At 37.4% G+C, this 27,237-nt stretch overlaps 1 protein-coding gene across 1 annotated transcript in view; it reads left to right on the top strand.

Annotated features, from left to right (window-relative positions):
* LOC306869385 (pappalysin-1-like) overlaps positions 1-25,001 on the top strand; it is a gene marked incomplete at both ends in the record, with an annotated part of 148,383 nt that extends 123,382 nt beyond the window's left edge. Inside the window, 3 exons of the mRNA XM_079416147.1 lie at positions 8,348-8,419; positions 10,457-10,555; positions 24,897-25,001. Of these exons, the coding sequence (XP_079272273.1) occupies positions 8,348-8,419; positions 10,457-10,555; positions 24,897-25,001 (276 nt within the window). The remainder of the gene's footprint in view (positions 1-8,347; positions 8,420-10,456; positions 10,556-24,896) is intronic.
* Between the last annotated feature and the right edge of the window lie 2,236 nt (positions 25,002-27,237).

The following is a 27,237-nucleotide window of genomic DNA, read 5'->3' as shown; positions in this document are numbered from 1 at the left end:
ACAACAAAACACCTCAATCACTTAATCTGAGACATCTTGTCTTCCCCTGCACCAAAGTCGACACAATGGCAGACAGCTCTCAGCTCACTCAGGGCGGGTCTAAGTTAAGACGGCCTTGTCAATCAACTATCGTGGGAGCGGTCTGTACAGAACTATGTCATTCTGACAGGGCTCTTAGAAACAGCCTGATTTGAGAAAGGGGATTTAAAAATAGGGATTAAAAATAAAAAATAAAAAACACTGGGTGGATTTTTATCATTATAGGATGGATGTGAACACACACTTCCAACACACATTTATGTTCAAACAACTTATAAAGTGAATTTTGCATCCGATGACCCTTTTAAAGAAAACAAATAATATTAATAAATCCTAAACTAAGGTTACTGTAAGATTGGAAATGTATTTTCTTGCCTCTGAAATGCATTTTTATATATATTTTGGTAAGAGACTGAAACCAAATGTAGTTTAAATTTAATTTTTTTTTTTTTTTTTTTTTTTTTGAGTTTCATTGTTTACAACATATGTAGCATATACTGTATTTAAATTATGTTTTGGCTGGATTTTTAAAAGCGACTAATCGCAAATTAAGATATGTGCTGTCAGTAGGTTCCAACCAAGGGTGCGTTACCCAAAACCATCGTTAGCTAAACATGGTCGTAAGTTCCATTGAACTCTGTTGGTAATGATGGAACTTGCGATCATAGTTGCTTGCGGGAAACACAACAAACCTTTCCCATCGCCTGAAAAGTTGCGATCACACTAAGAGTATGAAAATGCAGTCCCATATGTATGCACACATTTTAGCAGTGTCAGTGGGGCTGTACCAAAACAAACTCTTTCTGGCAAAAAAACTCCCAAAAAACAAACCTAACAAACGATAATTCCATTTATTAATAGTAATACAAATCCAAATAACCAACCCATCTCACAGGCACTTTTTTTTTTGTTAGCATGAAGATCCACCCATACAAAAACATAAGAATAAGATCATACAAATTCATAGCCACCAATAACTACGAATTGCCATGAGACTGTGTTGTAATAACTATTCTTCTTCCAAGTAATATAGGTAGTCTAATTGTAGTTGGTTTGTGGTTGTCATGTAGAAATTCAATTTTGAATGTGTGTTTTAGTGGCTTCAAACTAACTGACAAGATAGCCATTTCATAAAATATAAAATGAGTATATATATATTTATTCATTTATCCAGTACACAATGGATTTCATGTGAATTGTTACCCATTGCACTCACTGCTCAGGCCAGCAACTGTGTTAAGAGGAATGACATTACTTAGTATTTGAAACAGTACTTTGTATTATGTAAAATAAATAAATAATAATAATTGTGATAAAGAATGAAACTATTAGGGCAAGAATAAACGTTCAGCATTAAATGTTCCATGTACATTTTTCATCGTGAACTTCTGATGTTAACTTCTGTCTCTGATCAGTGAAAACATGCAGTGGTTGTAACTTTGTAGCATTGAATGTTGCAGTCGTCCAATTACTGTTCGTTAGCCGCAGGCTCAGGCATGCATGGCTTTCCCAATTACCTGGCATTGGTAAAACTGGGTATGATTACAGTAATCTCTCAACTCATCTGAACCGCAACGAGGCTGAGGCCAAGTCATAAAAGTTAAAAAGCCATCTGTAATCACTATAATTTCAACAATGACACTATTACAGGCATTAGCAGAAAAGCTTTATATACATTTACCTGTCAGAGGCATTACAATGTTTTAGCTGTGACTGCTGGGTGTAACTGGGAGTGTTATGATGGCAGTTTTGCTGAACACCTGTCAGGCTCCACTGCAGGCTGAACATTTGATCATTGCATGCTCATTTACTGTCTGGAAAACAATACACAACTTTTAACTTTGATCACATTTCTATCATGACAACTCTTGGAAGATTTTAGCATGGTAGTGGATATGACAATGCTAATGTATTTGGTCTTTTGCGGGATAGATACGCTGCTGTCGGTTATTGCTGTAGTTGTAGATTATTGCTACTGCTGCTGTTGCAAGCAAGTATAGGAACTTGCTACTGCCAATGCATACGGCAATATGGTGCTGTGAGTATTTAAGACATACTGCTGCTGCACAAATAGCATATAAAATAACCCTTAGCAGATCTATACAGGTGGAGCTAGGGAAGGTGGAGGGTTTCAGAAGAACTCTGAAAGTGTGCTGTGAAATGCTCAAGTGGATGCTAACCAGCCATTTAAAGAACCAATCAGCTTGTGCAAGTCGTGTAACGCTGTGAATATCATCAGTTAACAATCAGCCTGCTCCATCTAGAATTTCATGAAAGAACCAGACATTTCATAACACTATTTACAGTATTATCATACTTATTATCATATCATCTTCGCTTCCTCCCCCTAAACCGTTATCATATATTGATGCTAACAGTGCTACTGATACTTTCTGCTCCACTCTGACGTCTTGTTTAGGCACTTTCTGCCCCTTTTCTTCCAGGCCCATACCACCCCTTCTGCCCCTTGGCTATCTGATGTTCTCTGCGAACATCATTCTAAGCTCAGGCCTGCAGAAAGGGTATGGTGAAAATCACAAAATCCTACTGACCTTAATTTATATCGATTACTCCTCTCTGACAATAGCCTCTCTGTTAATGTCTCCACTGCTAAAAGGACATACTATCACGAGAAAATTAACAATTCGCCTAACTCTAACATGCTTTTTAAAACATTGTCCTGCCTCATTTGTCCTCCTCCTCCCCCTCCTTCATCAACACTAATAGCTGACGACTTTGCAACATTCTTCATTAATAAAATTAGAAACCTCACAGCACAATTCTCCATAACACAAACTGTCAAACACATCTTACCAACAAATATACACTCATTCACATCCTTCTCTCCATTCTCTGAGGCAGAAGTCACTAAACTCATCCTTTCCAATCATCCTACTACTTGTCCGCTTGATCCTATTCCATCTCATCCCCTTCAAGCCGTTTCTCCTACAGTTGTACCTACACTCACTGACATCGTTAACACATCCCTTCACACTGGCGTTTTTCCTTCAGAATTTAAACAGGCTCGTATATCCCCACTTCTTAAGAAACCCACTCTTAACCCGACTCTTTTAGGGAACTACAGACCCTTCCCTTCTACCTTTCATTGCAAAAACACTAGAACGAGTTGTGTTTAACCAAGTATCTGCCTTTCTCACACAGAACAACCTCCTAGACAGCAACCAATCTGGCTTAAGAAGTGGACACTCATACAAAACTGCCTGGCTCTCAGTTGTTGAAGCACTTAGACTTGCAAGAGCAGCTTCCAAGTCTTCATTACTTATCTTGCTGGATCTGTCCGCTGCTTTTGATACGGTTAACCACCAGATCCTCCTGTCAACTCTATTCGGAAAGGGCATTTCAGGAACCGCACTCCAGTCTCAAATAGGTCCTTTCAGGTATCTTGGAGAGGTGAGGTATCCAAGTTGCAACATCTAGCTACTGGGGTGCCTCAGGGCTCAGTTCTTGGACCACTTCTCTTCTCAGTCTACATGGCATCACTAGGTTCTCTCATTCAGAAACATGGCTTTTCATATCACTGCTATGCTGATGACACTCAACTCTACCTCTCATTCCATCCTGATGATCCGACGATAGCTGCTCGCATCTCAGTATGTCTAACAGACATTTATTGCTGGATGAAGGACCATCACCTTCAACTAAACCTGGCTAAGACAGAAATGCTTATGGTTTCAACAAATCCATCACTTCATCAAAATTTCACCTTTAGGCTCATCAATCATAACTCCTTCAAAAACAGCCAGAAACCTTGGAGTTGTAATTGATGTTAAGCTGAATTTCTCAGACCACATTGCTAAAACTGCCTGGTCCTGCAGATTTGCTTTATACAACATTAGGAGGATCAGGCCCTTTCTTTCAGAATATGCAACACAACTCCTTGTTCAAGCTCTTGTTTTGTCCAGATTGGACTGTTGCAATGCTCTCTTGGCAGGTCTTCCAGCCAGTTGCATCAAACCTCTACAATTAATCCAAAATGCCGTTGCATGATTAATCTTTAATGAGCCAAAAAGAATGCACGTCACACCTCTTTTCATCAATTTGCACTGGCTACCAATAGCTGCTCGCATACAATTCAAGGCATTAATGTTTGCCTACAAAACCACCACTGGCTCTACACCCCTTTACCTAAATTCACTACTTCAGATTTATGTGCCCTCTAGAAGCTTGCGTTCTGCAAGTGAACGATGCATTATTGTACTATCCCAAAGAGGCACATTATTACTTTTACTGACTTTTTCATTAACTGTTCCCTCCTGGTGGAATGAGCTGCCCAACTCAATCTGAGCAGCTGAGTCCTTAGCCATCTTCAACAATTGGCTAAAAACACATCTCTTCCATCTTTATTTGACCCTCTAACTCTAGCACTCTCTATTCTAATTCTGTTTTATCTATCTGTCTTCTTTGTATTTATTAGCCTTCTTTTTATCTATCTGACCCTCTAACACTAGCTTTTCATACGTAACTTGCTACGTGTACTGCATTAGGCTAACCAAGACTTCTAATAGCACTTGTATATTGTTGCTCTTTTGTTGATTTTGATTGCTTCTATTGTCCTCATTTGTAAAGTGTCTGCTAAATAACTAAATGTAAATGTATTATACACAGAGTTTAAATGCAAGTCTTAGGGATATCGCTTTATATAATGAACATTTATGTGTAAACATTTATGTGTTTTCTAACACAGTAGTTTTGCTCATTGCTAGTTGCACTTGTGAGGTGAAGCGCTCCGGTATGTATCACCTGCGTTTGGGGAAGTTAAAATAGCATTGCCACAAAATAAACTGCCACAAAATGTGCAGAATGGTCCATAATATCTATGTTGCAGAAACCTCGCCACAAAGATATATTTCCTGTGAACCTGGGTTGGCAGATTTAGTTGGCAGATTCACAAACAACTGACATTCTAAATTAGATTTTTATTTACAATAATTATCATTACATTCTAAAGTTCTGCATTAGTAACTTACTTTTCGTGCCATCAGTTCCACTCTCACTCAAGTTTATGTGTGAATAAAAGTCTAAATTAAATTTATTCATCATAAAAAGTTATAGTATCTCTTCACAAGACTTGGATTAAACCGTGCGATTCTGATTTTTGGTACAATGCCTTTATGACCTTTCTAAATTTTGGTTGTGTAAACTTTTAATGTAGGGAGTAGGGACAGAAACACTTTCATTAAAAATGCCTTACATTCTGTTTTAAAGATAGTTCTAAAAGTACAAGAGGGTGAGTAAACAACAGTCTTTTCATTTTGCATGAACTATCCTTTTAAGATAAGCAAATTTCAGGATTGATCGAAGATGCTGGAAAGTTGGAAACAAACTCACTGTGCTCGACTTGAACATCACCCCCAATGCCTGTTGTGTTTAGATGGGCATTTGTGTGAAGTCAGGCGGTTTTCGGCAGAGAAATGAAACAACACGTTTCTGATTGATTTGTGTAATTGATATGATCTTCCCTGGGTGGTAATTCGAGTCTGGAGACAGAGTGTGAGGGGAAGAGGAGGCCAAATCGATGTGGCTGAAATGTTCCAGGGGGGTTGGCTGAGGTGAGATCAATAACATTTCTCTCAGCACTAGCCTCCCTGTGTCAATCGATGCTGTTTGAATTCCACAGCACCTGTTCCTTTCTGCCTGCCACACAAGGGCATGATCCGTCCCATAACTCCAGGACCCAGGGCTGCCCTGATTGACACCTGTGCTAATGTTAATAGTCGTGCTGTGTTTGTTGGCCGATGCAGCAAGAACGTCCTATAAATCTACACCAGCCAAGGTGGAAAAGCAAGCTGGCGGCTGCACAACGCTGTTGCAAGCTGACTGTAGCTTTGGTGGCCGTACAATTCTTAATTTCCCATTCTCACTTATTGCATTTTTTGGTTCTTTGTGTTATATTTCCTGCTGAGTTGGACCGTTCGCCTCATGAATCTGTTATTGTGACGAATTGGCCCTCGAGAGCAATTTGTTTCAGGTTTCACCACTGACCTACTAAGGAGCTCCTCTTATTTTCTCACTTATTAGCCTCCCTGACATCAGCAAAATGACTGGGCACATTGCTGATGCATTAGGCTGCCTTGGCAGACCATGGCCTTTATGTGATGTCAACGTCGATTGTTCATGTCGGGTCCGCAGTACTAATATTAAACCCTAATTAATAAACCAAACCTTTATTAAAAGGCCTGAGAGCTAAATGTGATCTTGGGAGCTATGGGAGAGCGCTTTGGGAGAAGACAGTGTGGACATCTAATTTGATATTGGCTCATTCAGATGATAATGGCATGCTAGTCTGAGGAAAACGAAGCGATCTGAATTTTATCGATGTAAGGTCACTCGGGCTAACAGGTGTCTTGGGCTCATCACTGTATTTTTGGCTGGTAACCAAAATAGTGTTGCTTCAAACCCCTGTAAGGAACTTAAGCATTATTCACCACTCAAGCTCAAGTTATCTCAGAGTGACTGAATCTGTAGGTTACTGTATGTTTCCCCACTAAATTATGAAAATACAAGAAGACCGGTCAGTCTGGAAATGTTCTGTTAAAATTTTTCTTCGTACTAGATGGTGAAAAGCCTTCTTTTTTTTTTCTTCTGCATTCTGACATATTTCCAAGCAAAATAAGATGTTTACCAAATATATATATTGGGCAGAATTGATTGGATCATGAAACGTTGGTCATTCAAAAAAGAATATAGGCAAGTGATTTGATCGGTGGGGTTAAAAATGTTTATGGGCTTTTGTGAAAAAGAAGTGCTCTTAAGCGTATTGAATATGAACTATGTAGTGCTCTTCAAATAGTAAAGGTCTATTTTATAATATTAATTAAATTAAAGGCCACTTACGAGTGAAACTTGACTAATGTTGCACTTTTTAATATTGTCAAATTAAAAGTTCATTTTAAATAATTGTTTTAATAATCTTTTACACAAACACTTGTACTTGATTATATTTTATTGCAAATATTTGATTATAATTTTAACTGTAGTGTGTTCAATAAATAATAATGTTCAATATTACGTTTAAAGTTTAGACATTTTAATGTCCTAAATTTCAACTTCATCATTATAAATGTTTAATTACAAATATATTAATATACATACAAGTTTACAAAGAAATGACATGGAATTTTACCATACAAAATACGTGTCAGACTCAGCACATTCAGCATTACACTCATTATTTTATAGAAAATAAATGTAATTATGAAATCCGATATAAAAATCTACTTGGGTCTTAATTTTGTGGGCCTAAAACATTCTAAACTATATAAACAGTTGCAATTAGATCGCAGTTAAGAGCCAGAAAACATTACAATCAGTTAATACAAATATTGTAATTTAAAGTATATTATTGCCATAATAGGTATTACTTTTAGTATGCCAAAGTGGACTACTTTTTCACAAGGGGGAAGTTAGTTGTTGCAATGAATGCATTGCTTTTAAAAGTAACTTTCCCCAACACTGCTCTTGACTAAATCCTTATATGTAAAGCGTTACTTATGTACTTACAACAGTACTGTGCATTTATCCCACTGGCTTGTAAAATCTACAATATACACTTCTCGCACAGCTTATTTATTAGCGTTATAGCGAACTCAGCTGTCTGAAATGCTTCAGTGTTTTCTGTTCCTTCTCGTTCAATGCCATTATTTTTCGCTCTTTTTTGCATCAAATTGCTGACTGGCATGAAATGAGAAATACCTTAGTTTGCAGTGGTGGGTACGGCATGAGAAGAGGCAGGTGCTTTGTGTGCGTGTGTATTACTGGGACAGGGAATTTGAAAGGTCAGACAGTGCTTTACTTTCAGCCGGTCTCATGTCAGCCTTACTGGACCCTTGAGGCTTGTTTTTTTGTTGTTTATTTTTTCAAAAGAGCATGTGCTAATGAACATATCTGTGTGAAGTCGTCTCTCTCTGTACAACACATATGATATCTCTCCTTAACTGGATGACGAACTTGTTGGAAACAGTTGTAACTTATGTGGCCACACAATTATACATGTTTTGAAACTGGAAACATTTCACAAGATGTTGAATTTGGATGGGTTCCTGAATAAAGTTCCTGTTTTTTTTTTTAATCGGCCAAGACAAGAAGTGAAGGTAAACATTCCTGTTTTGGCTCTTTTTGTGGTTGGCATGTGGAGGGAACAGAGCACTTACAGTAAATGTGTGCCATTTTGTAAATTTTCAAATACAAGCACAGGGATTGATGTTGACTCTGTGATGGCAATGGTGCATCAAAATTGCCCATTTTTCTTATCTTTTTGAGATCCTCATTGTTTCATTCCTCTTTTCAGCACATAGTCTGCACCATGGTCCTGACATGGTACCCCCATCCAGAAGTCCTGCACTGCATAAAAGGATGTGAGGTAAGACATCCGGACATCTGTCCATATCCTCTCAAATGTCTCTCTATCCTGTGTCTTCCCTCCCTCATTGGCGACACTCTTGCCTTGACCTCCATTTGCAGAGGCCCAAGAAGATTTATGAAGATGAAGATGTAGAGGAACTCTACACTAAAGTCAGTACTTGTACAAGTGACTGTGATGTTCAGTGGTCCTACTGTCTTTCTGTTTCCCCCACTGTGCTTGTCGATACCTGTCATTTGGTGCAATCTGTTTGTACAGACTGTCTTATCTACGGATATTTAAGAAATGCTCGCCTACACAATACATGCTCTTTCTTGTTTGATAAGAAGGGATCTGCCAATAAAAACATTCAGTTTGCCCATTTCTGCCACTTAAAATAATAATAATAATAATAATAATGATAATAATACTTTGGTAAATCATAATTATCAGAAGTGTGAGAAATCCATAATTATGAGTAAGCCAAAGTCTCATAATTGTGACATTTTATTTCATAATCTTGATTTAATATCTTAATAACTTTTTTTAATCCCGTAATTTTGACCTAGCATCATTCTGTTTATTTTGTAATTGACTTAAGTAATTTTTATCTCAGAAATTATTTGTTTTGTCTCGTAATTATGACTTAATGTCATTTTGTCTGTTTGTCTCATAATTTAGACATTGTATCTCATAATTTAGATTTTTTATGTCATAATTATATATATTTTTTCTCAAAATGTCTACTTTGTTATAATTATGACTTGCTCTGTCATCATTTTGTCTGTTTATCACGTAATTATAAGATAAAGTATATCTGATTTTTTTATAAAACACAATAAATTAGTATGCCATTATTTCAACTTTTTATGTCATAATCATGACTTATGTTATAATTATGATTTACCAAAGCATAATTGATTGATGTATTTATTCAATAATTCTAATGTGGCAGAAATGGGCTTGCATACTAGCCTGTGAAGTACTATCCAAGCACAGAATAGTCCAAACTGGGAAACTTTATTATTAATACTAATATTGTTATTATAAAGACACATTATCTGATTCTAGACTATTATCATTAATAAATACATACACAGATTAGGACAAGTATGATTTATTGTTGAGTGCTTGTGTGAGCTTGTTGATACAGTGGATCTTGAATATTACAAATATGTCTGCTTGCTGTTAATTAACATAATATTTTGATCACAAATCAATTTTAATTATGCTTTACTATGAAAGTCTATAAAACATATATTTATTTAAAGGCAGTGTTCTCAATAGGATGTATTGCATTAAAAGAAGTGTTCGCCCAAAAATTACAGGTTTATCAAGTCATACAGAACACTATTATGAATGTTATTTTAAATTGTTTGTTTTGGCTGAATGATATATAACACAATCAATTAAAAGAACTGTACATTCATTTCCCTTACAGTTTCTTTCTGAAATACACTACTACCATACTATTACCATAATCAATAGACATTAATCAAATACATGTATGCATAGTTTGTAAACTCAAAAATAATAATATACAATAATTTTAATAGTGCAAAAAAGTACTTTTATATTAAAAATGGTGGGTGTTGGAGAAGTTTACCCATCATGCTTTTAGTAACTCAAACCCATGAAACATAAGTCATGACTCTAAGCAATGCAGCACTGGAAATATTTGGGTTGGCAAAACAGCCATGTTCATCTTATACAATAGATCAATATTTCTTAATATTTGTTAATTTTTCATGTTAATGGTGCTCTGAGTTTCTGGTAACACTTTAGAATAGGGAACACTTATTCGCTATTAACTACAACTTTTCCCTCAATAAATTCCTAATTTGCTGCTTATTAATAGTTAGTAAGGTAGTTGTTAAGTTTAGGTATTCGGTAGGATTAGGAATGTAGAAAAAAGGTAATGTAGAATAAGGCATTAATATGTGCTTAATTACTACTAATAAATGGCTAATTTTCTAGCAATATTCATGCTAATAAGCAACTAGTTAAGAGACCTTAAAATAAAGTGTGACCAGGTTTCTCTCTTTGTTTTTGTCTTAGCCTTTCATGGGTGACAATTACTGTGACGCCATCAACAACAGAGCCTACTGCAACTACGATGGAGGCGACTGCTGCCATTCCACTGTCAAGACTAAGAAGGTACAGTACACGTCTGCAACATTTCTCTTCATTTATACATTTAATGTGTCCAATATGGGTGCCTAACTTCACAACTACACCCGGATTGACTAAATTTAGAGATGAAAAGTCACTGACAAGCATGAGATGCTAATGTTAACACTGACCGTCTGAATCTTACTGCACACAAGAATGGCAAATGCTTTCTGGCAAGCTCTAATCTGACTGGCTGCCTTTACGTAATTTCTTGGACTCGGCATACACATGTATTTATCAGTATGCCTGTGGAAACAAAGTTGTGTTTACAAAATATCAGGTTGTTACGATGACCGCTTCTGAGAAACTAATCCTTGGATTTGCCCATGTCTGCCAGGTTTGTAGCATGCGATCTTTAAAAGCTATTCAGTGTTTTGTTTGATACACTTTTCTACATTATATATATATATTTTTTTTTCTGTTATTTGCACATTCAGTCATGGCCTGTGTTGCAGTTAAATTAGTTTATTCTACACTTGTCTATTATTATGGTATCATCTATTTCAGATGATACCATAATAATAGACATAATAATATTTTGTTTTGTTGCTCCTAAAAAAAAAAAACAAAACATGATCAGTCAGTTTACATGTCATCCTTCCTAAACCTTTCCTATATATATATATATATATATATATATATATATATATATATATACGTACGTATATACAGTTGGGCAAAAAAGTATTTTGTCAGCCACCAATTGTGCAAGTTCTCCCACTTAAAAAGATGAGAGAGGCCTGTAATTTTCATCATAGGTACACTTCAACTATGAGAGACAGAATGGGGGGAAAGAATCCAGGAAATCACATTGTCTGATTTTTAAAGAATTTATTTGCAAATTATGGTGGAAAATAAGTATTTGGTCAATAACAAAAGTTAATCTCAACACTTTGTTATATACTCTTTGTTGGCAATGACAGAGGTCAAACGTTTTCTGTAAGTCTTCACAAGGTTTTCACACACTGTTGCTGGTATTTTGGCCCATTCCTCCATGCAGATCTCCTCTAGAGCAGTGATGTTTCGGGGCTGTCGCTGGGCAACACGGACTTTCAACTCCCTCCAAAGATTTTCTATGGGGTTGAGATCTGGAGACTGCCTAGGCCACTCCAGGACCTTGAAATGCTTCTTACGAAGCCACTCCTTCGTTGCCAGGGCGGTGTGTTTGGGATCATTGTCATGCTGAAAGACCCAGCCACGTTTCATCTTTAATGCCCTTGCTGATGGAAGGAGGTTTTCACTCAAAATCTCACGATACATGGCCCCATTCATTCTTTCCTTTACATGGATCAGTCGTCCTGGTGCCTTTGCAGAAAAACAGCCCCAAAGCATGATGTTTCCACCCCCATGCTTCACAGTAGGTATGGTGTTCTTTGGATGCAACTCAGCATTCTTTCTCCTCCAAACACGACGAGTTGAGTTTTTACCAAAAAGTTCTATTTTGGTTTCATCTAACCATATGACATTCTCCCAATCCTCTTCTGGATCATCTAAATGCTCTCTAGCAAACTTCAGACGGGCCCGGACCTGTACTGGCTTAAGCAGGGGGACACGTCTGGCACTGCAGGATTTGAGTCCCTGGCGGCGTAGTGTGTTACTGATGGTAGCCTTTGTTACTTTGGTCCCAGCTCTCTGCAGGTCATTCACTAGGTCCCCCCGTGTGGTTCTGGGATTTTTGCTCACCGTTCTTGTGATCATTTTGACATCACGGGGTGAGATCTTGCGTGGAGCCCCAGATCGAGGGAGATTATCAGTGGTCTTGTATGTCTTCCATTTTCTAATAATTGCTCCCACAGTTGATTTCTTCACACCAAGCTGCTTGTCTATTGCAGATTCAGTCTTCCCAGCCTGGCGCAGGTCTACAATTTTGTTTTTGGTGTCCTTCGACAGCTCTTTGGTCTTGGCCATAGTGGAGTTTGGAGTGTGACTGTTTGAGGAAGTGGACAGGTGTCTTTTAACGAGTTCAAACAGGTGCCATTAATACAGGTAACGAGTGGAGGACAGAGGAGAATCTTAAAGAAGTTGTTACAGGTCTGTGAGAGCCAGAAATCTTGCTTGTTTGTAGGTGACCAAATACGTATTTTACCGAGGAATTTACCAATTAATTCATTAAAAATCCTACAATGTGATTTCCTGGATTCTTTCCCCCATTCTGTCTCTCATAGTTGAAGTGTACCTATGATGAAAATTACAGGCCTCTCTCATCTTTTTAAGTGGGAGAACTTGCACAATTGGAGGCTGACTAAATAGGTGGCTGACTTTTTTGCCCAACTGTACACACACATATATATATATATATATATATATATATATATATATATATATATATATATATATAATTATTATTATTATTTTAATTTTTTTATGAAGAGTTCAGATGCAAAAGTCTCCAAGTGCCATCTGAAATGTTCTTCTTAAATGAGCATTTTTATCAGGCTCCTATGTTTAGGTTCAGTAATTTCACTTTAATTGCATAGAAAAGGGCCTATATATTGCCATTTGTTTTTATTGAACCTAAACATTGTAGCCTGATAAAAATGCTCATTTTAGATGAACATTTCAGGCGGCAGTTAGAGGCTTGTGCATCTGAACTCTTCACATATATATCTTTATTTATTTATTTAATTTTGCATTAGTGAAGTGTAAATTACTAAATTGCATTAGTAAATGTTCACTGACACTGAAGTGCATTTTCCACTCTAAAAGTGAAATGTTAACAGTGAAGAGCCATTTAAAACGTTTGATGTTTTATGTGAGAAAAATGGTAGGCTTTTCAGTTATTGCTATCTTTACTTTCAAATTCACTCCTCATCCAGGGTAATTTCTCTTTTGTGCTGGTTTACCTCCTGTGCCCATGCATGAGGTTATTTAGCAGACTTAGCGTTACTTTTCTTTTCCAGGCATCTCTGAGCTGTCTCTTGGCTTTCTCCTTGTCGTGCACTGTCATTGTCTTAAATATTTGGCATACGTTGAGAGTGTGAGTGTATGAATGGCGATGATTCACTGAATTCAGTGTACAAGAGGATGTTTTTTGGGAATTTCACAATGTGCAGCCTACGTCATTGAGCAGACATAGATCTTAGTGGGAGTTGACAATGTGCCAGTGTTGATAGAAGATTAAATTGTTCTGCAGCCATAAACCAGATTGCTGGTGCCTCCTTCCTCCTGATAGTATGTCACACAGTTGGCAGACCAGCGACAGAGGGATTGGACGAAATAAAGTCATCTTTTGATGAGCTAGAGCTTTTTGGTTGCGTGCATTGCTTCGTAACAGTATCGGTTTACTTTATGCATCTAAAGATAGTCTTCAGTTAGTCATTCCTAATTTCATGTACGTAGTGAACATTTCACAAGTCTTGTTAGACAGTTATTTGAGAAACTGATATATTGTGCTTTGTTGTAAATCTTCTTTTTAGACAATCCAGTGGCAAATTTAGACTTTGGAAACATGAAAGCCAAAACGTCCACTTATAACTGTTTTCTGTACGCAAGAGAAGATTGAGTCTATGTCTGATGTTAGGAAAGTTGGCTCCCTGAGCAGCAACTGATACAAGAATCACCCGACATCCTGAGCCATGTTCACTGTCCTGGCAGTCCTTGAAGCAAATGCATCAGCAGGGTTTGCAAAATATCCTGCCTCTGGAAATATCCAGGGCTTAGGGAAGAGCTGTAGAAAAAGACTCTGAAAGAACTAATCATTTTGAAATTGATGGATTGCAGGAGTTGGATGAGTTCTACTGTAGGTCATCTGACTGTTGGATCCAGGAGTATCACCACATCCATTTTCTTCCCAATGTGCACCACTTTATCTTCATCTGTTCAAATTCCCAAACTCATTCATACATTTCCTAGTCATGCCTGCAAACACAAGTGCAGATCAATGGAGTTCACGCATTAATGCACAGATAAGTAGCGGTCTGCTTTATTATGAGCCTCTGATTTCAAATTGCACTTAACTTCTCTGCGCCATTCCTGGAGTATTTTGACGAGATAATCACTTGAGATAGTATGTGACTGTTTGTTGTACCTCTGAAATGTGTTCCTAGTCATCCCCGCAGGAACTTTTTTGACCTCACCACCTAATTTTCTTTTATCTCAAGAACAGATGAGGATTTCTTGAGGGTTGTAAGTTGTAAGAGCAACTGAAAACAGGAAGACCAATATTCCTCAGTGTTCGAGAGCTATACTACAATAGCAGATGGGTTATTATAGGTGCTTTTGAAACACTGCTTCATGAAGCTTCCTAACCTTTGTTAATCATTAATTTAGTTTTAAGTGATTTGGAGAGTGCATCAAACTTCCAAAGTCACATGATTTCAGTAAACAAGCCTTCGTTATGTCATGTCAAAAGTGAATAATTTTTGTGACAGCAGAGCTTAGAGGAAGGTCACCACAAAAAAATAGTCAGGAATTACACTGTTAAGTTGAGTTAATTTACAGTTATGTGTGTGTATATGCTGGAGCCACTCTGAGTTGTTTCATATACAACAAATTGCTGCTCAACCACTGTAGTATGCATCATTGAAAAACATAAAAATAAATAACTAGGTATTTGCGGCTCTTTCCCAAAACTGTAGTGTTGCTCGTTTCTTGAATGAATTGCTCATTTGAGCCAGTTCTCAGAAAATAACCAGTCGAGCTTCACAAAATCGAGCTGAATCCAACTTTAGTTCCGGGTTGATCACACAGGACACACAGCAAAAGTAGCACGTCCAACTACTGAATAAGCCGGTTCAACCCACTGTCGAAATTTGCAGAGGATTACCAAGGAGTCTGATGAGTGAAGTAATATGCTAGTCTGGGAACCATGGTTTTACTACAAAAAAAAAAAAACATGGTTATTTTAGTTAAACCATGGTAACCACAAATTGACCATGGTTATGCTACACGAACCATAGTTTAACCTTGGTGGTAATACAAATGGCAATCAATCTGCCAAAAAAACATGGTTACTATATTTTACTATAATAAAACCATGGTTAAGGAGGAAGGAATGAAGGAAAAAATTAGAGCGCCCGCCTCCCACTCCGGAGACCGCAGGTCGAATCCCGCTCGTCGCAGGGCGAGTAGGACCGCAACATTGGTGCCGTGACCCGGATTGGAGTGAGGTTTAGGGGGTTGAGTGTAGCAGAGGCCAGCGGGTAAGTGCTGTGCAGGTTAAACCTGACTCCCCGATCTCAAGTGGTGCTCTAGCGACTGATGTTAGAGATTGTGGCCTTTAGCCTCCTTGTTAGCGCGCCCTCCTCCCACGCCGGGGACTGCAGTTCAAATCCCGCTCAGAGTGGGGCGAGTAGGACCGCAACATTAGCAAGTATTTTAGCCATTTTCTGTTTTTAGCCCATATTGTGTAATTTGGAGATATTTGCATACATTTTAATTGAAATAAATGACATAAAAAAGCTTGATCTTAATGTTTTAAATACAACAAAGCAAAAGATAATGGTATTTGAAAGTGTCTTTCATAAACAATCAGCATAAACAACTGAAAAAAAGTTCAAAAACAAAAGGCGCTTAAACAATACGCTGCACATGGCCAATTACATTTGTCCTGGTTTTAGGGAAGGTTTGCATTAGGGAAAACAAACTGTCTGACTTTTTTGGGTTTCAGCCTGTTCCTCCTCTCTGAAATAATCTGAAAATATTCTCTCTGCAGGCACAGAGTTTGCAACTATGCACAATCTCTTCTTCATAATGTCCGTTAAATTTTCATAAGCCACTTGCCGTGCTTTCCACCAAGTGCGTAGATCATCACTCCTTGGAATCAGGGGCCCTGCCAAGCAACTCCTTATTCCTGCCATTGCTTCTGATGTAGCATTCCTGGCAGTGAATTAATTAGTTACCCTCTCATCAAAGTCAGTACTCTCAGTACTCTCAGCAGGAGGTTCATTCTCCTGCCTTTTAGACCTGAGTGGTGAAGCTGCAGTAATATTCTTGCAGGCCTCATCTGCTGCTGCTAGATCGTGAACGCCCTTCTGCTTAAACCTTGAGTCAAACAGGGTGCCTCTGCCAACAGGCTGAAGAATTAAATTCTTTCTGCAGTCCCCTTGCAATTAGAATGACTTTAGATGATGTCACATACCTGTTACGTTTAGAAGCAAAGACAACCATATATAAAATGTAGACTACTCAATACTTATCAGTCGCATCTGACATGAAGGATCAGCGAATGAAACTGTGACCACAAATATCATTAACTTAAGTGAATTAAAGACAATAAGCAGCAATAAGCATTTACACAAATAACTTTATTTGAACATTTCATTGATATGATACTAAGTTGTTAAAAAAAGAAATAAGCCATATCATTGTTTGATGATGTAAGGAACTGATATTTATTTATTTATTTTTTTAAAACAGTTCATTGAATCTAACTGTCTGAAAGAAGCAGTTCGTGGAAATGAATCAGACTTGGCATCACTACGAAAATGTACTAACATGGTCAAGCCTCTATCATTTCAACCCCATTGTTTCAAAAATATATAGGACTGTAGTTAAGTATGCCATGAATCAATTCAAAATCCAAAATCTAAAAATTTGTTTACATAATGCATATGTATATATAAATACACACGCATACACACATATAAACACATAGTTGGCTAACAATGATTTTGGTAAACACACTCCTGACCGATTCAGTGAGTTCATTCAGTGAAGGATTCATTAGACTGATTCAAACCAGTAAATTCAGTGAAAATGTGTAATTTGTTAATTAATTACACTACAATGGCGCTGTGTTGATTTTTGTTGAATGGTGCTGCAGCTCAAGGTAAATAAACATACGAAAGGACATTTAAAAAAAAGACAAATTCAGAACTATTCTTTTATCTTATGTGTTATTGTTGACTCAGCAAGACACTTGGTCATGTTCTTGTTCCCAGCTAAATTGTTGCCAGCAATGCCTGCAGTGAGGTCTGTTTTTGGGTGATCCTCTCGTTGGCCGTGATGACCCCAAGGCAGTTTCCTGGTTTTGTGTTTGTTTCCCTTCCTTATCGCACCCTGTTGTGCTCACTTTATACCGGCTCTCGTCATGTTCTCTGAAAGGTTTACCTATTTAAGATATTCTGGATGACTGGCTGTGTATTATTCCTGTCAGGGACTTTGAAGGTGCGAGTCAAACTGCATCTCAGGTCACTGCAGGATGCTTTACTAATCACTACAAGCTGTTGGCATGAGGAAGAAGGCCAGTGGGCATATTAAGGCAAAGAAAGAGAGATCCTTCGGTTTTCTTCACAAAAATTTATTTCTGGCAGAGTATTTAGTAAGTTTTAAACTCACAAGGTCAGTGATGTAGATTGACTTAAATGGTTGGCTGATCAGTTTAACCTTACTGATGACTTTTACTTTTGATCATATGGAGGGTTAAAGATTTCAACAAATCCCATAGCAATCAAACTTTGGCACATAGCTTGTCATGCTTCTTTTTTTTTTTTTTGGCTGTTGTTGTGAAATGCAGCGCAATATAGTTTCCTTTTATCTGCAAATACTGGACACTGAACTGTGATTATTAAATAATGTGTAAACAGGACAGGTATAGAAATGTAATTCTTGTCCCAAAAAAAAAAAAAAAAAGTCCCAACAAAAATACACTTCAGCCATTTGTTTTTGGACCATCAGTTAAGCATCACTTCAGATCTAGACGTTGCAATTGCTAGTGACTAGTAAAGTCAAGAACTGTTAAGGAAATGTTAGCATACTTACTGTATTGAAGTAGAAGAAAAATTCAGAACAACTAAGTAAATATCTAGATGGATACAGTATGTTGTTTTTCTTCAGCACTATTCTGTTTAAAGCTTTAATGAGAATAAATAGAAAGGGTCTGCAGTTTTATAGTCTAATTTGAAAGAACTTGTTTTGGATCACAAAACAGTTGTTTTTTGTAGAGAACTAAACCTTTTATTGAACAAATGACTTATACCAACCTAACAAGACTAAAAAGCTATGAAGCCAGTGATCTTGCCGTTTGTATATTACTACGTTTACTGTTCATTTTTTAAACTGAAGACATGAAGTCTTGAAGTTAGACTTGTAGCCCATTAGAATTTTTTAGAAAGTTTCAAATGTTTCCTTTTTATTTATTTTTTTTTACAAATTGGCCTGTATTGTATAAATGGTTTGATTTGTTAAAATCTTCACATTTTTATTTATTTTTTTTCCCAATTCCTAAGGTTTTCTGTTGATGTCTAGGTTTAAATGAGCAGATCCCAGATGTTCACTGGAGTCTTTAAACCCTTCTGTATGTAAAAGACATATCTTACATTTAAATAACACAACTAGTGTCATTAAAATAATCAAACCACCTAATTCAGAGTCGCAGTGGCCTTTAAAAGAATCTGAGGGACAACCCAAATTCAGTAGGCTCTTGTTAGCATAGCGTGCCAAGGTAATAAATGGAAGGTGGAATGTGTGTCTCTTACATTTTTATAAGACATAATTATCAACGCATGTTGGTTTTGCCCTGCAAAGTTTATGGCTATGAAACCACATCTCCAAATGAGCTTTTCAGTTTTCCAAATTCTTTCCTTTAATCTTGGCTGTTTTAGGGAAAAGTGGCAATGAAGTGCCAACCGTGCAAGATTGGAGCAAGATTGCTGTTTCTGCAGCAAAAAAATGAGGGTGAGAGAATTTTTCGAGACTTTCACAACAAGGTTTCCCCTATTGAGGCTGAGACTGAAGGCTGTGCCTCCCATGACTCCACAGGTTTAATGGCCTGAGCACACGAGTGCAGTTTGGGCTGAAGGAAAGCATGCAAATGTTATGGATACATCATCAAGACCAATATTAATAATCAAAATAAGCAATTTTTATTACTAAAGTCTATTTTACAAGGTATGAAGCAACTTAATTACAATGTTAATAAAGAATACGTGGCCACTGATCAGTTAATTGCAGGGGCATAAGAACGATCTGAAAAGTAGAGGAAGCATCATTTTATAAACATGAATATTCATATTTACAAGACTACTGCTTACTATTGTAGCACTTTAGTCTTTTTTTTTTTTTTTTTTTTTTTGGTAAATGTACATACTATGTCATTACTGCAGTAATAACAAAATCTAGGTAATAGCTAGGTACTGACTGAAACCTAACCTTAACTCAAGTCCATGTAATTACCTTATATCACTCAGTACTTTCTTGGGTAATACACTGTAGAACAGTGGTTTTCAAACGTTTTTAAGAGCAACCCTTTTATTTTATTTTTAAATTGACACAACCCATATATACAACCATTTACATGCAATCAAGTCAGGTCACATACAGTACCGGTGCAGAGTCACATGGAGGAGCTTCAGAAGAATAAAAGGAGGAGTAATGACAGTAAGTGTTGCCTAGTTAGCAGTTTTAGTGTGGAATTGGACTACTTTTACACTGTTGCTGTGGGTTATCTCCCTGAAATAAAATTTCAGTCGCAGTAAAAACATGGTTGGGCTAGTTTTGGACTAATTTGTTAAGTAAACAAATGGGACATTACACTGTGAAATTGTTTACATATATGCAGGTTTAAAAACCTAAAGCATTTAGCTGATGGGATTTGTAAATTGTTGTAATTTAGAATGTGCAGTGATTTTAGCTATATATAGGGCCAACCCAAACCCTCTTTGGCATTAAAAAACTACTGTCAGGATTTACTGAAGACTATTAAGAATATTAGCGCTGAAAAGCCATGGGCACAGCTATTTTTGTGGCTGAAATTATTGCATATGCATTTGTAGGATTGTCCCTTTCAGTTGCAAAACTTATGGGAGAAGATTATTTAAAGGGGTCATATGACGTTGCTAAAAATAACAATATTTGGTGTAATGCAATGTGTGTGTGTGGCCCCGCCTTTCTGAAACGCGTCAATTTTTAAAAAGCTGTTTTTTCAAGTGCGTTGTGATTGGCCGAATACTTCAAGCATTTGACGGAAATGTTACGCCCCTCACCGTATTGTGATGGCGTTTCCTAATGCCGACGAGACTAAAACAATAAAACCCATTATATACAATGCATTTGTTGCATCCAGTGGGAACATAATTACTGATTATCATGACTTATACTGTCTTTTTACACGTTGCGTTGCATCGCGCCGTGTAAACATTAGCATGTCTGCATTTGTAATCGGGGAAGCGACAAACAACAAGAGCTACACTACACTGCTCAAAACTCGGGTTTGAATCGTCAGTAGCAGAAACGTACTTACAGGCTGAAGCACCAGACTGTCCTTGCAAAGTTGGAATTGCCGCACTTTATAGAAACAGCCTTTGAGCAAGCCAGCATCGTAGGCTACTCTCCTGCTAGGTTCAGGAAATAGTCCTCCGTAAAATGTGCTGCACACACTTGAATATTTGCATTGTACTGCTCTGGAACAGTGTTGTAAATACAACTTAACCACTGATTTCTAGTTGTGTCCTCTTTTGGAAGCCCAAACAAAGTAGTTTCGCTTTCACAACAAAACACAGCGTCTCCACGACATGGCGCCGGCGGCAGCAACAATACTACAGCCAGAATAAAAATCACTCTCTCTTTCATTGCGTATACATTTGGGCGGTGTTATGAAAATCTCCCCACACCGTGACGTAGACATGTGGGGGGCGTGTTTGAATGAGCCGTTTTAGGGGGACGTGGCAGTCTTAACTTTTATAAAGAATATCTCTTTGGTTTTGACACTTTAGTCTTTGCAACTTCAGGCATCATATCTATGCATGAACAGCTTGTAACACTCCAAAGGGAAAAGAAAACTTGAAATCGCATCATATTACCCCTTTAAGTAAAATGCAACATTTACCTCCCAAAAAAGCATGTCTTAAACCCGACATTAATGTGCGCTGCTCTTGGTAGATTGTGTTGGTCATTTGGAAATGATCTGGCTGCGTCTGTCTTATTTAACGTGTGCACTGTCAGTAGATCAACCACAGAACTTTCCACCCCCATCGGCGCTTTTATGGGATTGTGCTCTCACGCTAATTTGCCCTGTTTAGTAAATATGGCTCTTAATGTTGTAAATATTGTTTCTACCATTGTTTGAAATTTCTTTGTGAATGTATTTAAAGTATTTGAGTGTACTCAACTTGAGTTTGTAGTACAAACTGAATGAAACTCTTATTTCTTATTTTATAGAGAAATAATCGTAAAACAACTTCTCAAACAGTAAATAAACAACGTTTAAATAAATTGACGTTTTGACGTGATGTATGCGTCTGAACCTCAGTGCAGACCAGCATTATGCTGTGTTGAGTTTTGAAACACTATGTCTATGCCCCAATCCCCAGCCCCCTGATACTATTTCCCTTCAACTGCAATCTGACACATGCATGCACTCTGCAGAGCTGGGGGGTCGTGTGCTGTGACGTACATGGTCTGTCAGGGAAAGTGTGTGTATGTGTCTGTGTGTGTTCTGGACTGGCCTCTGCCCCATGCTGACATTCCCAGCCACCATCGATGAGCCCCAGATGTGGCAGCTGGTTCAGCCACCCTTAGGGTCAAGGGCAGAGGAAACCATGTCAAATTTGTCACCCACATCTTAGTCCGATGGTGAGATAAGGAGAGAGTGTAATAACTTGAACTGTGAAAGTTCGGTTGTCGTGAGATTGGAGAAAAGGAAAGGGGGCATTTGAGAAATGGTTATGTAAAGTACTAGAGGAAAAAATGGAAGTGTACACCTTCATGGGGAACTCAATAACAATTGCCTGCTGAAAAAAGAAAAGAAAAAAGCAGCAGCAACCTTAGTTGCCATCTCAGTCTTAAAGAGCTGGTTAGGTTGGTCTGTTTGATGGTTTTAGAGGGTTTGGGGGCACTTGTTAGCTGGTCAGGATGGAAAAAACAGCCTGGTCAGTAAACCACCGCAGGGTGATTTTTTTTTTTTATTTTCAGCAAGGTTAGCAAAAGCCAGAAAACTTAATGTGTTCAGACGAGAGGGAAGGCATACAGTTGGACAGGAAATGCCATGCAGGGCAATGATGGCTGGTTTTGATATGTCTCCGGTTCATGCTTGTAAAAGCTTCACAGGTAAGTGACTCTGGAAAGACTTAAGTGTTGCTCACAGAAACATGTTTTGTTTTAATTACTTTGTAATACATGTCATTTCCATCTGGAGAACTGCACTCTCACACTCAAAAAAGCTTGTTCTTCATCAGTGTTGTTCTCATTAGCCAGCAAGCAACATATCTAAACATCCTTACATTTGTTTTAGAAGCGCAAACTGTGTGGGAGAATACGCCTAGGTTTGTTACCATTAATAATGAAATAATAATAAATTAATATAATATAAATATTAGATGAAAAACATATACTTTATTTCAGCTAGCTCAAAAAGCAGCATTTCTCTTTTAAAGTATAAGTACATGAATGAATGAAAGGTATATAGGAATATAAAAAATACAGAAGCATACAATTACTGAAACTTAAAGTAAACTAGTTAAAATACAACTGAAAATATAAAAAAGCTTATAAAAATTATGAATTGATATTATGAGAAAATATAAATGATACTAAATGAATACCAATTAAGAAGACTACTTTGTTAGATGTGTGCCTAAATTTAATCCATAAAAAGATATGTTCCTTAAAAAGTAGTTGTATGATCTTGATACTAGTTTAAATATTAAGTAAATTTGTCTTGCTTTAGGGATGTTGTTATTATTATTATTTTTTTTTTTTATATATATTTTTTTTTACTATTATTAATATTATTATTTTTTTTATTTAAAAAAAACAAACAAACAAGACAAAATTACAAAATAAAACTCTTCTTAATTTTAATTAAATTATATGATTAAACCACTGAATGAGTTGTGTTTGTTTGTTCATTTATTTAGTTATTTTAATTGGGTAACATACCTAAAAATGTAGATATTTGATGTCGTTTCTGATTTAAAATGGTACATTATTATGCAGGTCTCTGGAATATTTTTTTTTTCTGATTCTAATATTCTAATATTCACTGTTGTCCAAGTAAAAACTGTACATCAGTCCACTCCTCTAGGTAACTGAAACTGGTGATAGTTTTAAGTCTCTCGTATCACACTACAGACTCGCTTTCTCTTGTTTCATAAAAATGCAAACTGCACCATTTTCCATTTGTCGAATGTAGTGAAGATGACCGCAGTGTAATTAAATATTATTGCAATATTAGTTTTAGTGTTCATCTTCTAGCCAGGGCAATTGTTTTGTACACTGTGGTGGATTGTTTTTTAATTGGAGAAGGTTTAAGATAATTTGTTTAATATCAGTGCTTCACGTACCTTACTGCAATTATCGTTACTCTAATTATAAGCATAATCACATTAACTTAATCACAATATTAATAACTTTCTGTTTACATGAATTCAACTGCCTACTCGCATTATGAACATGTAAAATGTCTGCGATGTTCAAGGGAATCAACCTGATTTCAGCCAGATTTCATACTGAAGTGACTCCACTTTGGCCTTGACTCAAACCCTCATCTGTTTTTAGGTACAAAAGGCAGGATATTACTCCATAATCGATGCTAGGAATTAGAAAGTCCACTTTGTTGTGCACCAAGATAAATTCGCATATGAATTCACGTCATGAGCAAATCAGTCTGTTCAGCCGCTGAGGATAAGACAAATGGTTCCGTGAATGCGCAAATGTGAACTGCACATATGGTCCTAGTTTTGAGCGACTGGAGATGCATTTTATCCAGAAAAGCAGCTGAGGCTTGTCCCGAGGGAGGCCGCAATGCAGCAGCTGGTGTCAGTGATGCACTGCCAACATTCAATTGTGACGTCAAATGCCAAACAACATTCAAATTCTATTTTCAATCCCTCCAAGGGGCTCATCAATTTTTGAAGTCAGTGCCAAATCCAGATGTCTTGACCAATGATGCAAGCTGTCATTACACTCTTAAAAATAAAGATTTGTTGGCATCGACAGTTCCAGAGTCTTTAACATCCATGAACCTTTCCATCCCACAAATAGTGGAAACAAGTTATTCAGATGATTAAAATGTTCTTCACATGAAGAAAAAAATAACATCGTTCTATTAAGAAATGTTCATTGGATGGTTCTTTGGGGAACTAAAAATGGCTGTTTTATGAAACGGGTGTCTGGGGAGCCAATATCCTGCAGAGTTTAGCTTCAGCCAGCTCTAACAAACTTGCCTGGAAGATTCTAGTAAGTCTGAAGGCCTTAATTGGCTGATTCATGTGGTTTTAATTAGGGTTGAAGCTGAACTCTGCAAGTCAGTGGCCTTCAAGAAACTGGACACCCCTGTTTCAATGGCATCACTGTGAAAAAAAAAACCCTTCTGGGATCGTTATTTTCAGAGTGTACTCTGAACCTTTTGGTTTGTATGTTTTAACATGTGCTTCTTTTCTCTTTCAAGGTGATTCCGTTCCCCATGTCTTGTGACATTCGAAGAGAGTGCGCTTGCCGGGACCCCAACGCCTTGGAGAACCGAAAGGGAGAGTACTTGCACTCACTTGGTTAACATGCTCCACCAAGCCGGTGTGCAGACTGGGACAGGATGATATCTTCTTCCCAGAAATACTGCTGCTTCACAGTTGTACCTCTCCTCTTATAGCTGTCCATCATTTCCAAGTCCGAGTCTACCTGTTATCTCTTACACTATGTTTGGAAAAGGACATAGTCAATGTCAAGACCCCACAAAGGAAAAGGACATAGTCCCAATGTCAAGACCCCACAAAGGACCAAAGCTGGTTTATGTATGCCATCTGTAGATCACTTACAACCCTTTTAAAAAACGAAAGCAAGTCATATAAAAGGAACATACTGATTAGACCAAAGTCACAAAAAGATGAAACACACTCTCAAAATCATTTAGGGGACTTGATTTGTTTTAATTTGTCTTGGATGTGACCTCAGTCGAAGGAGGAAGGTGATGCATGGCATTTCTGCCCTCGCCCGTGTTGTATGTCCCTACAGAAGCAGACTGGGTCCCAAAACAAGGACCGTACGGTTAGCTGGACAGCAGTCGCATGATCGTGGGTTGTTTTTAAAGACTAATAAGTGATTATTTTAATGATCCTGAAATGATACAAATCTATCAAATATAAATGCGCAATGGGGAAGAGCTGCAGGTCTCGTCGCACACTATTTATGTTCTGTAATGAAATAATTGCGAATTGAGGTTTCTTTAAAATGCACACCGATAGATCTGTGCATAAATACGATGAGAATGAATTGGTTTTCTTTAGCATGGCTGCTGTTGTTGCTGCTGCTATGATTGCTGCTAATTAGTCAAACAACAGACAACAGGAATTTGCAGGCCATGATTTAGTGTGTCATCAGTCTGCCTTAATACTTACCTCTGATCAATATAACCATCCATGACCGAAGACCTCCCATTACAGCTCCAGGTCAGTGCTGAATTGTAACTTGTCTGGTCCGAATGCAAAATAGACACAAATTCCTGAATGTATAGGCCATTGTCATAAACCTTTTATTTAAAGCAAATGCTTAGTTCACCCAAAATCTGAAGATTCTAACATTTACAGTACTCCCCCCCCCCCCCCCCCCCCCCCCCTTAAATAAGCACCTCATTTCCAAAAAAAATAACAGTTCAGTTAAAAAAAAGAGAAAGTATTCCATACCAGTCTTCTGAAGCCATACAGGTCTTGTGTGATGAAGAGATTGAAATTAAAGTGATTATTCGCAGAAAATCTTTCTGTCTGCTGCAGATCTTGCATGTCATTCTCGATTCTCTGATTTCAACACACATGAGAACCAATGACATCAAAGCGTGGTGTGATGTCCAAAGGTGCCATATTTCAGTCTGACTGCAAACATGGAAGGTATTGGTGAGCTCTGATGAAGGGGAAAATTTCCAGCAACTAAAAACAGAGTAACCTTTCGTCTGTTCCTCACACAAACCCATCAGCTTCAGACGACAGCATGAGTACTATGGACTGCTGCGGTGGTACTTCTGCTGTGCTTTGCATTACTAAATTGACCATGATTATGTAATATGAATGATGACAACAAATGGAGACTCTTACACGCTCTTTTTAATCTCAGTGAATCTTCTGCCAGTCAAAAATGTTTTAAAGGTAAACGTACTGCACATGTGCCAACTTTTTAACCACTTGTATGTATTTTTGCCAAAAAAAGAGAAAAGCTTCATGGTAGTCGGAATTACTTTATATGTGCAAAATCGTAATCAGATTTCAAAATCTATAAAGTATTATTACTTTAAGGGATATGCCATCCAAACTGCAGATGAGTTTGCTGCTTCATCAGATTTGAAGAAATGTAGCATTCCATCACTTGCTCACCAATGGATCCTCTGCACTTAATGGGTGCCGTCAGAATGAGAGTCCAAACAGCTGATAAAAACATCACCAACAATCCACAAGTAAACCACACCAGTCCAGTCCACCAAATAATTTATGTAGTGAATTACAGCTCATTATTAAGATGTTTTTGACTTCAAACTATTGGTTTCATCTAAAATATAAAACATATGTCTTTGGTAAAAACAAAAAGTAAAAACAAAAATCATCTGGTCTGAATAAGGTGAGAAATGTGCACAGATTAAGCACTGTTTACAACTGAAAAAATCCAAAACAGCACTAAAATGTGGGTGGATTTTCACATCACAACAGGTGATGGACTTTTCACTGGAGTGAGCATTATTATGGATTATGGACTGATACACGCAATCAATTATGGATTATGGACTTGTTTTAACCAGAAGCAATGGTAGA

Source organism: Barbus barbus (genome assembly GCF_936440315.1).
Source record: "Barbus barbus genome assembly, chromosome: 5".
NCBI lineage: Eukaryota > Metazoa > Chordata > Actinopteri > Cypriniformes > Cyprinidae > Barbus > Barbus barbus.
This window is presented reverse-complemented; position numbering and strand designations above follow the sequence as displayed.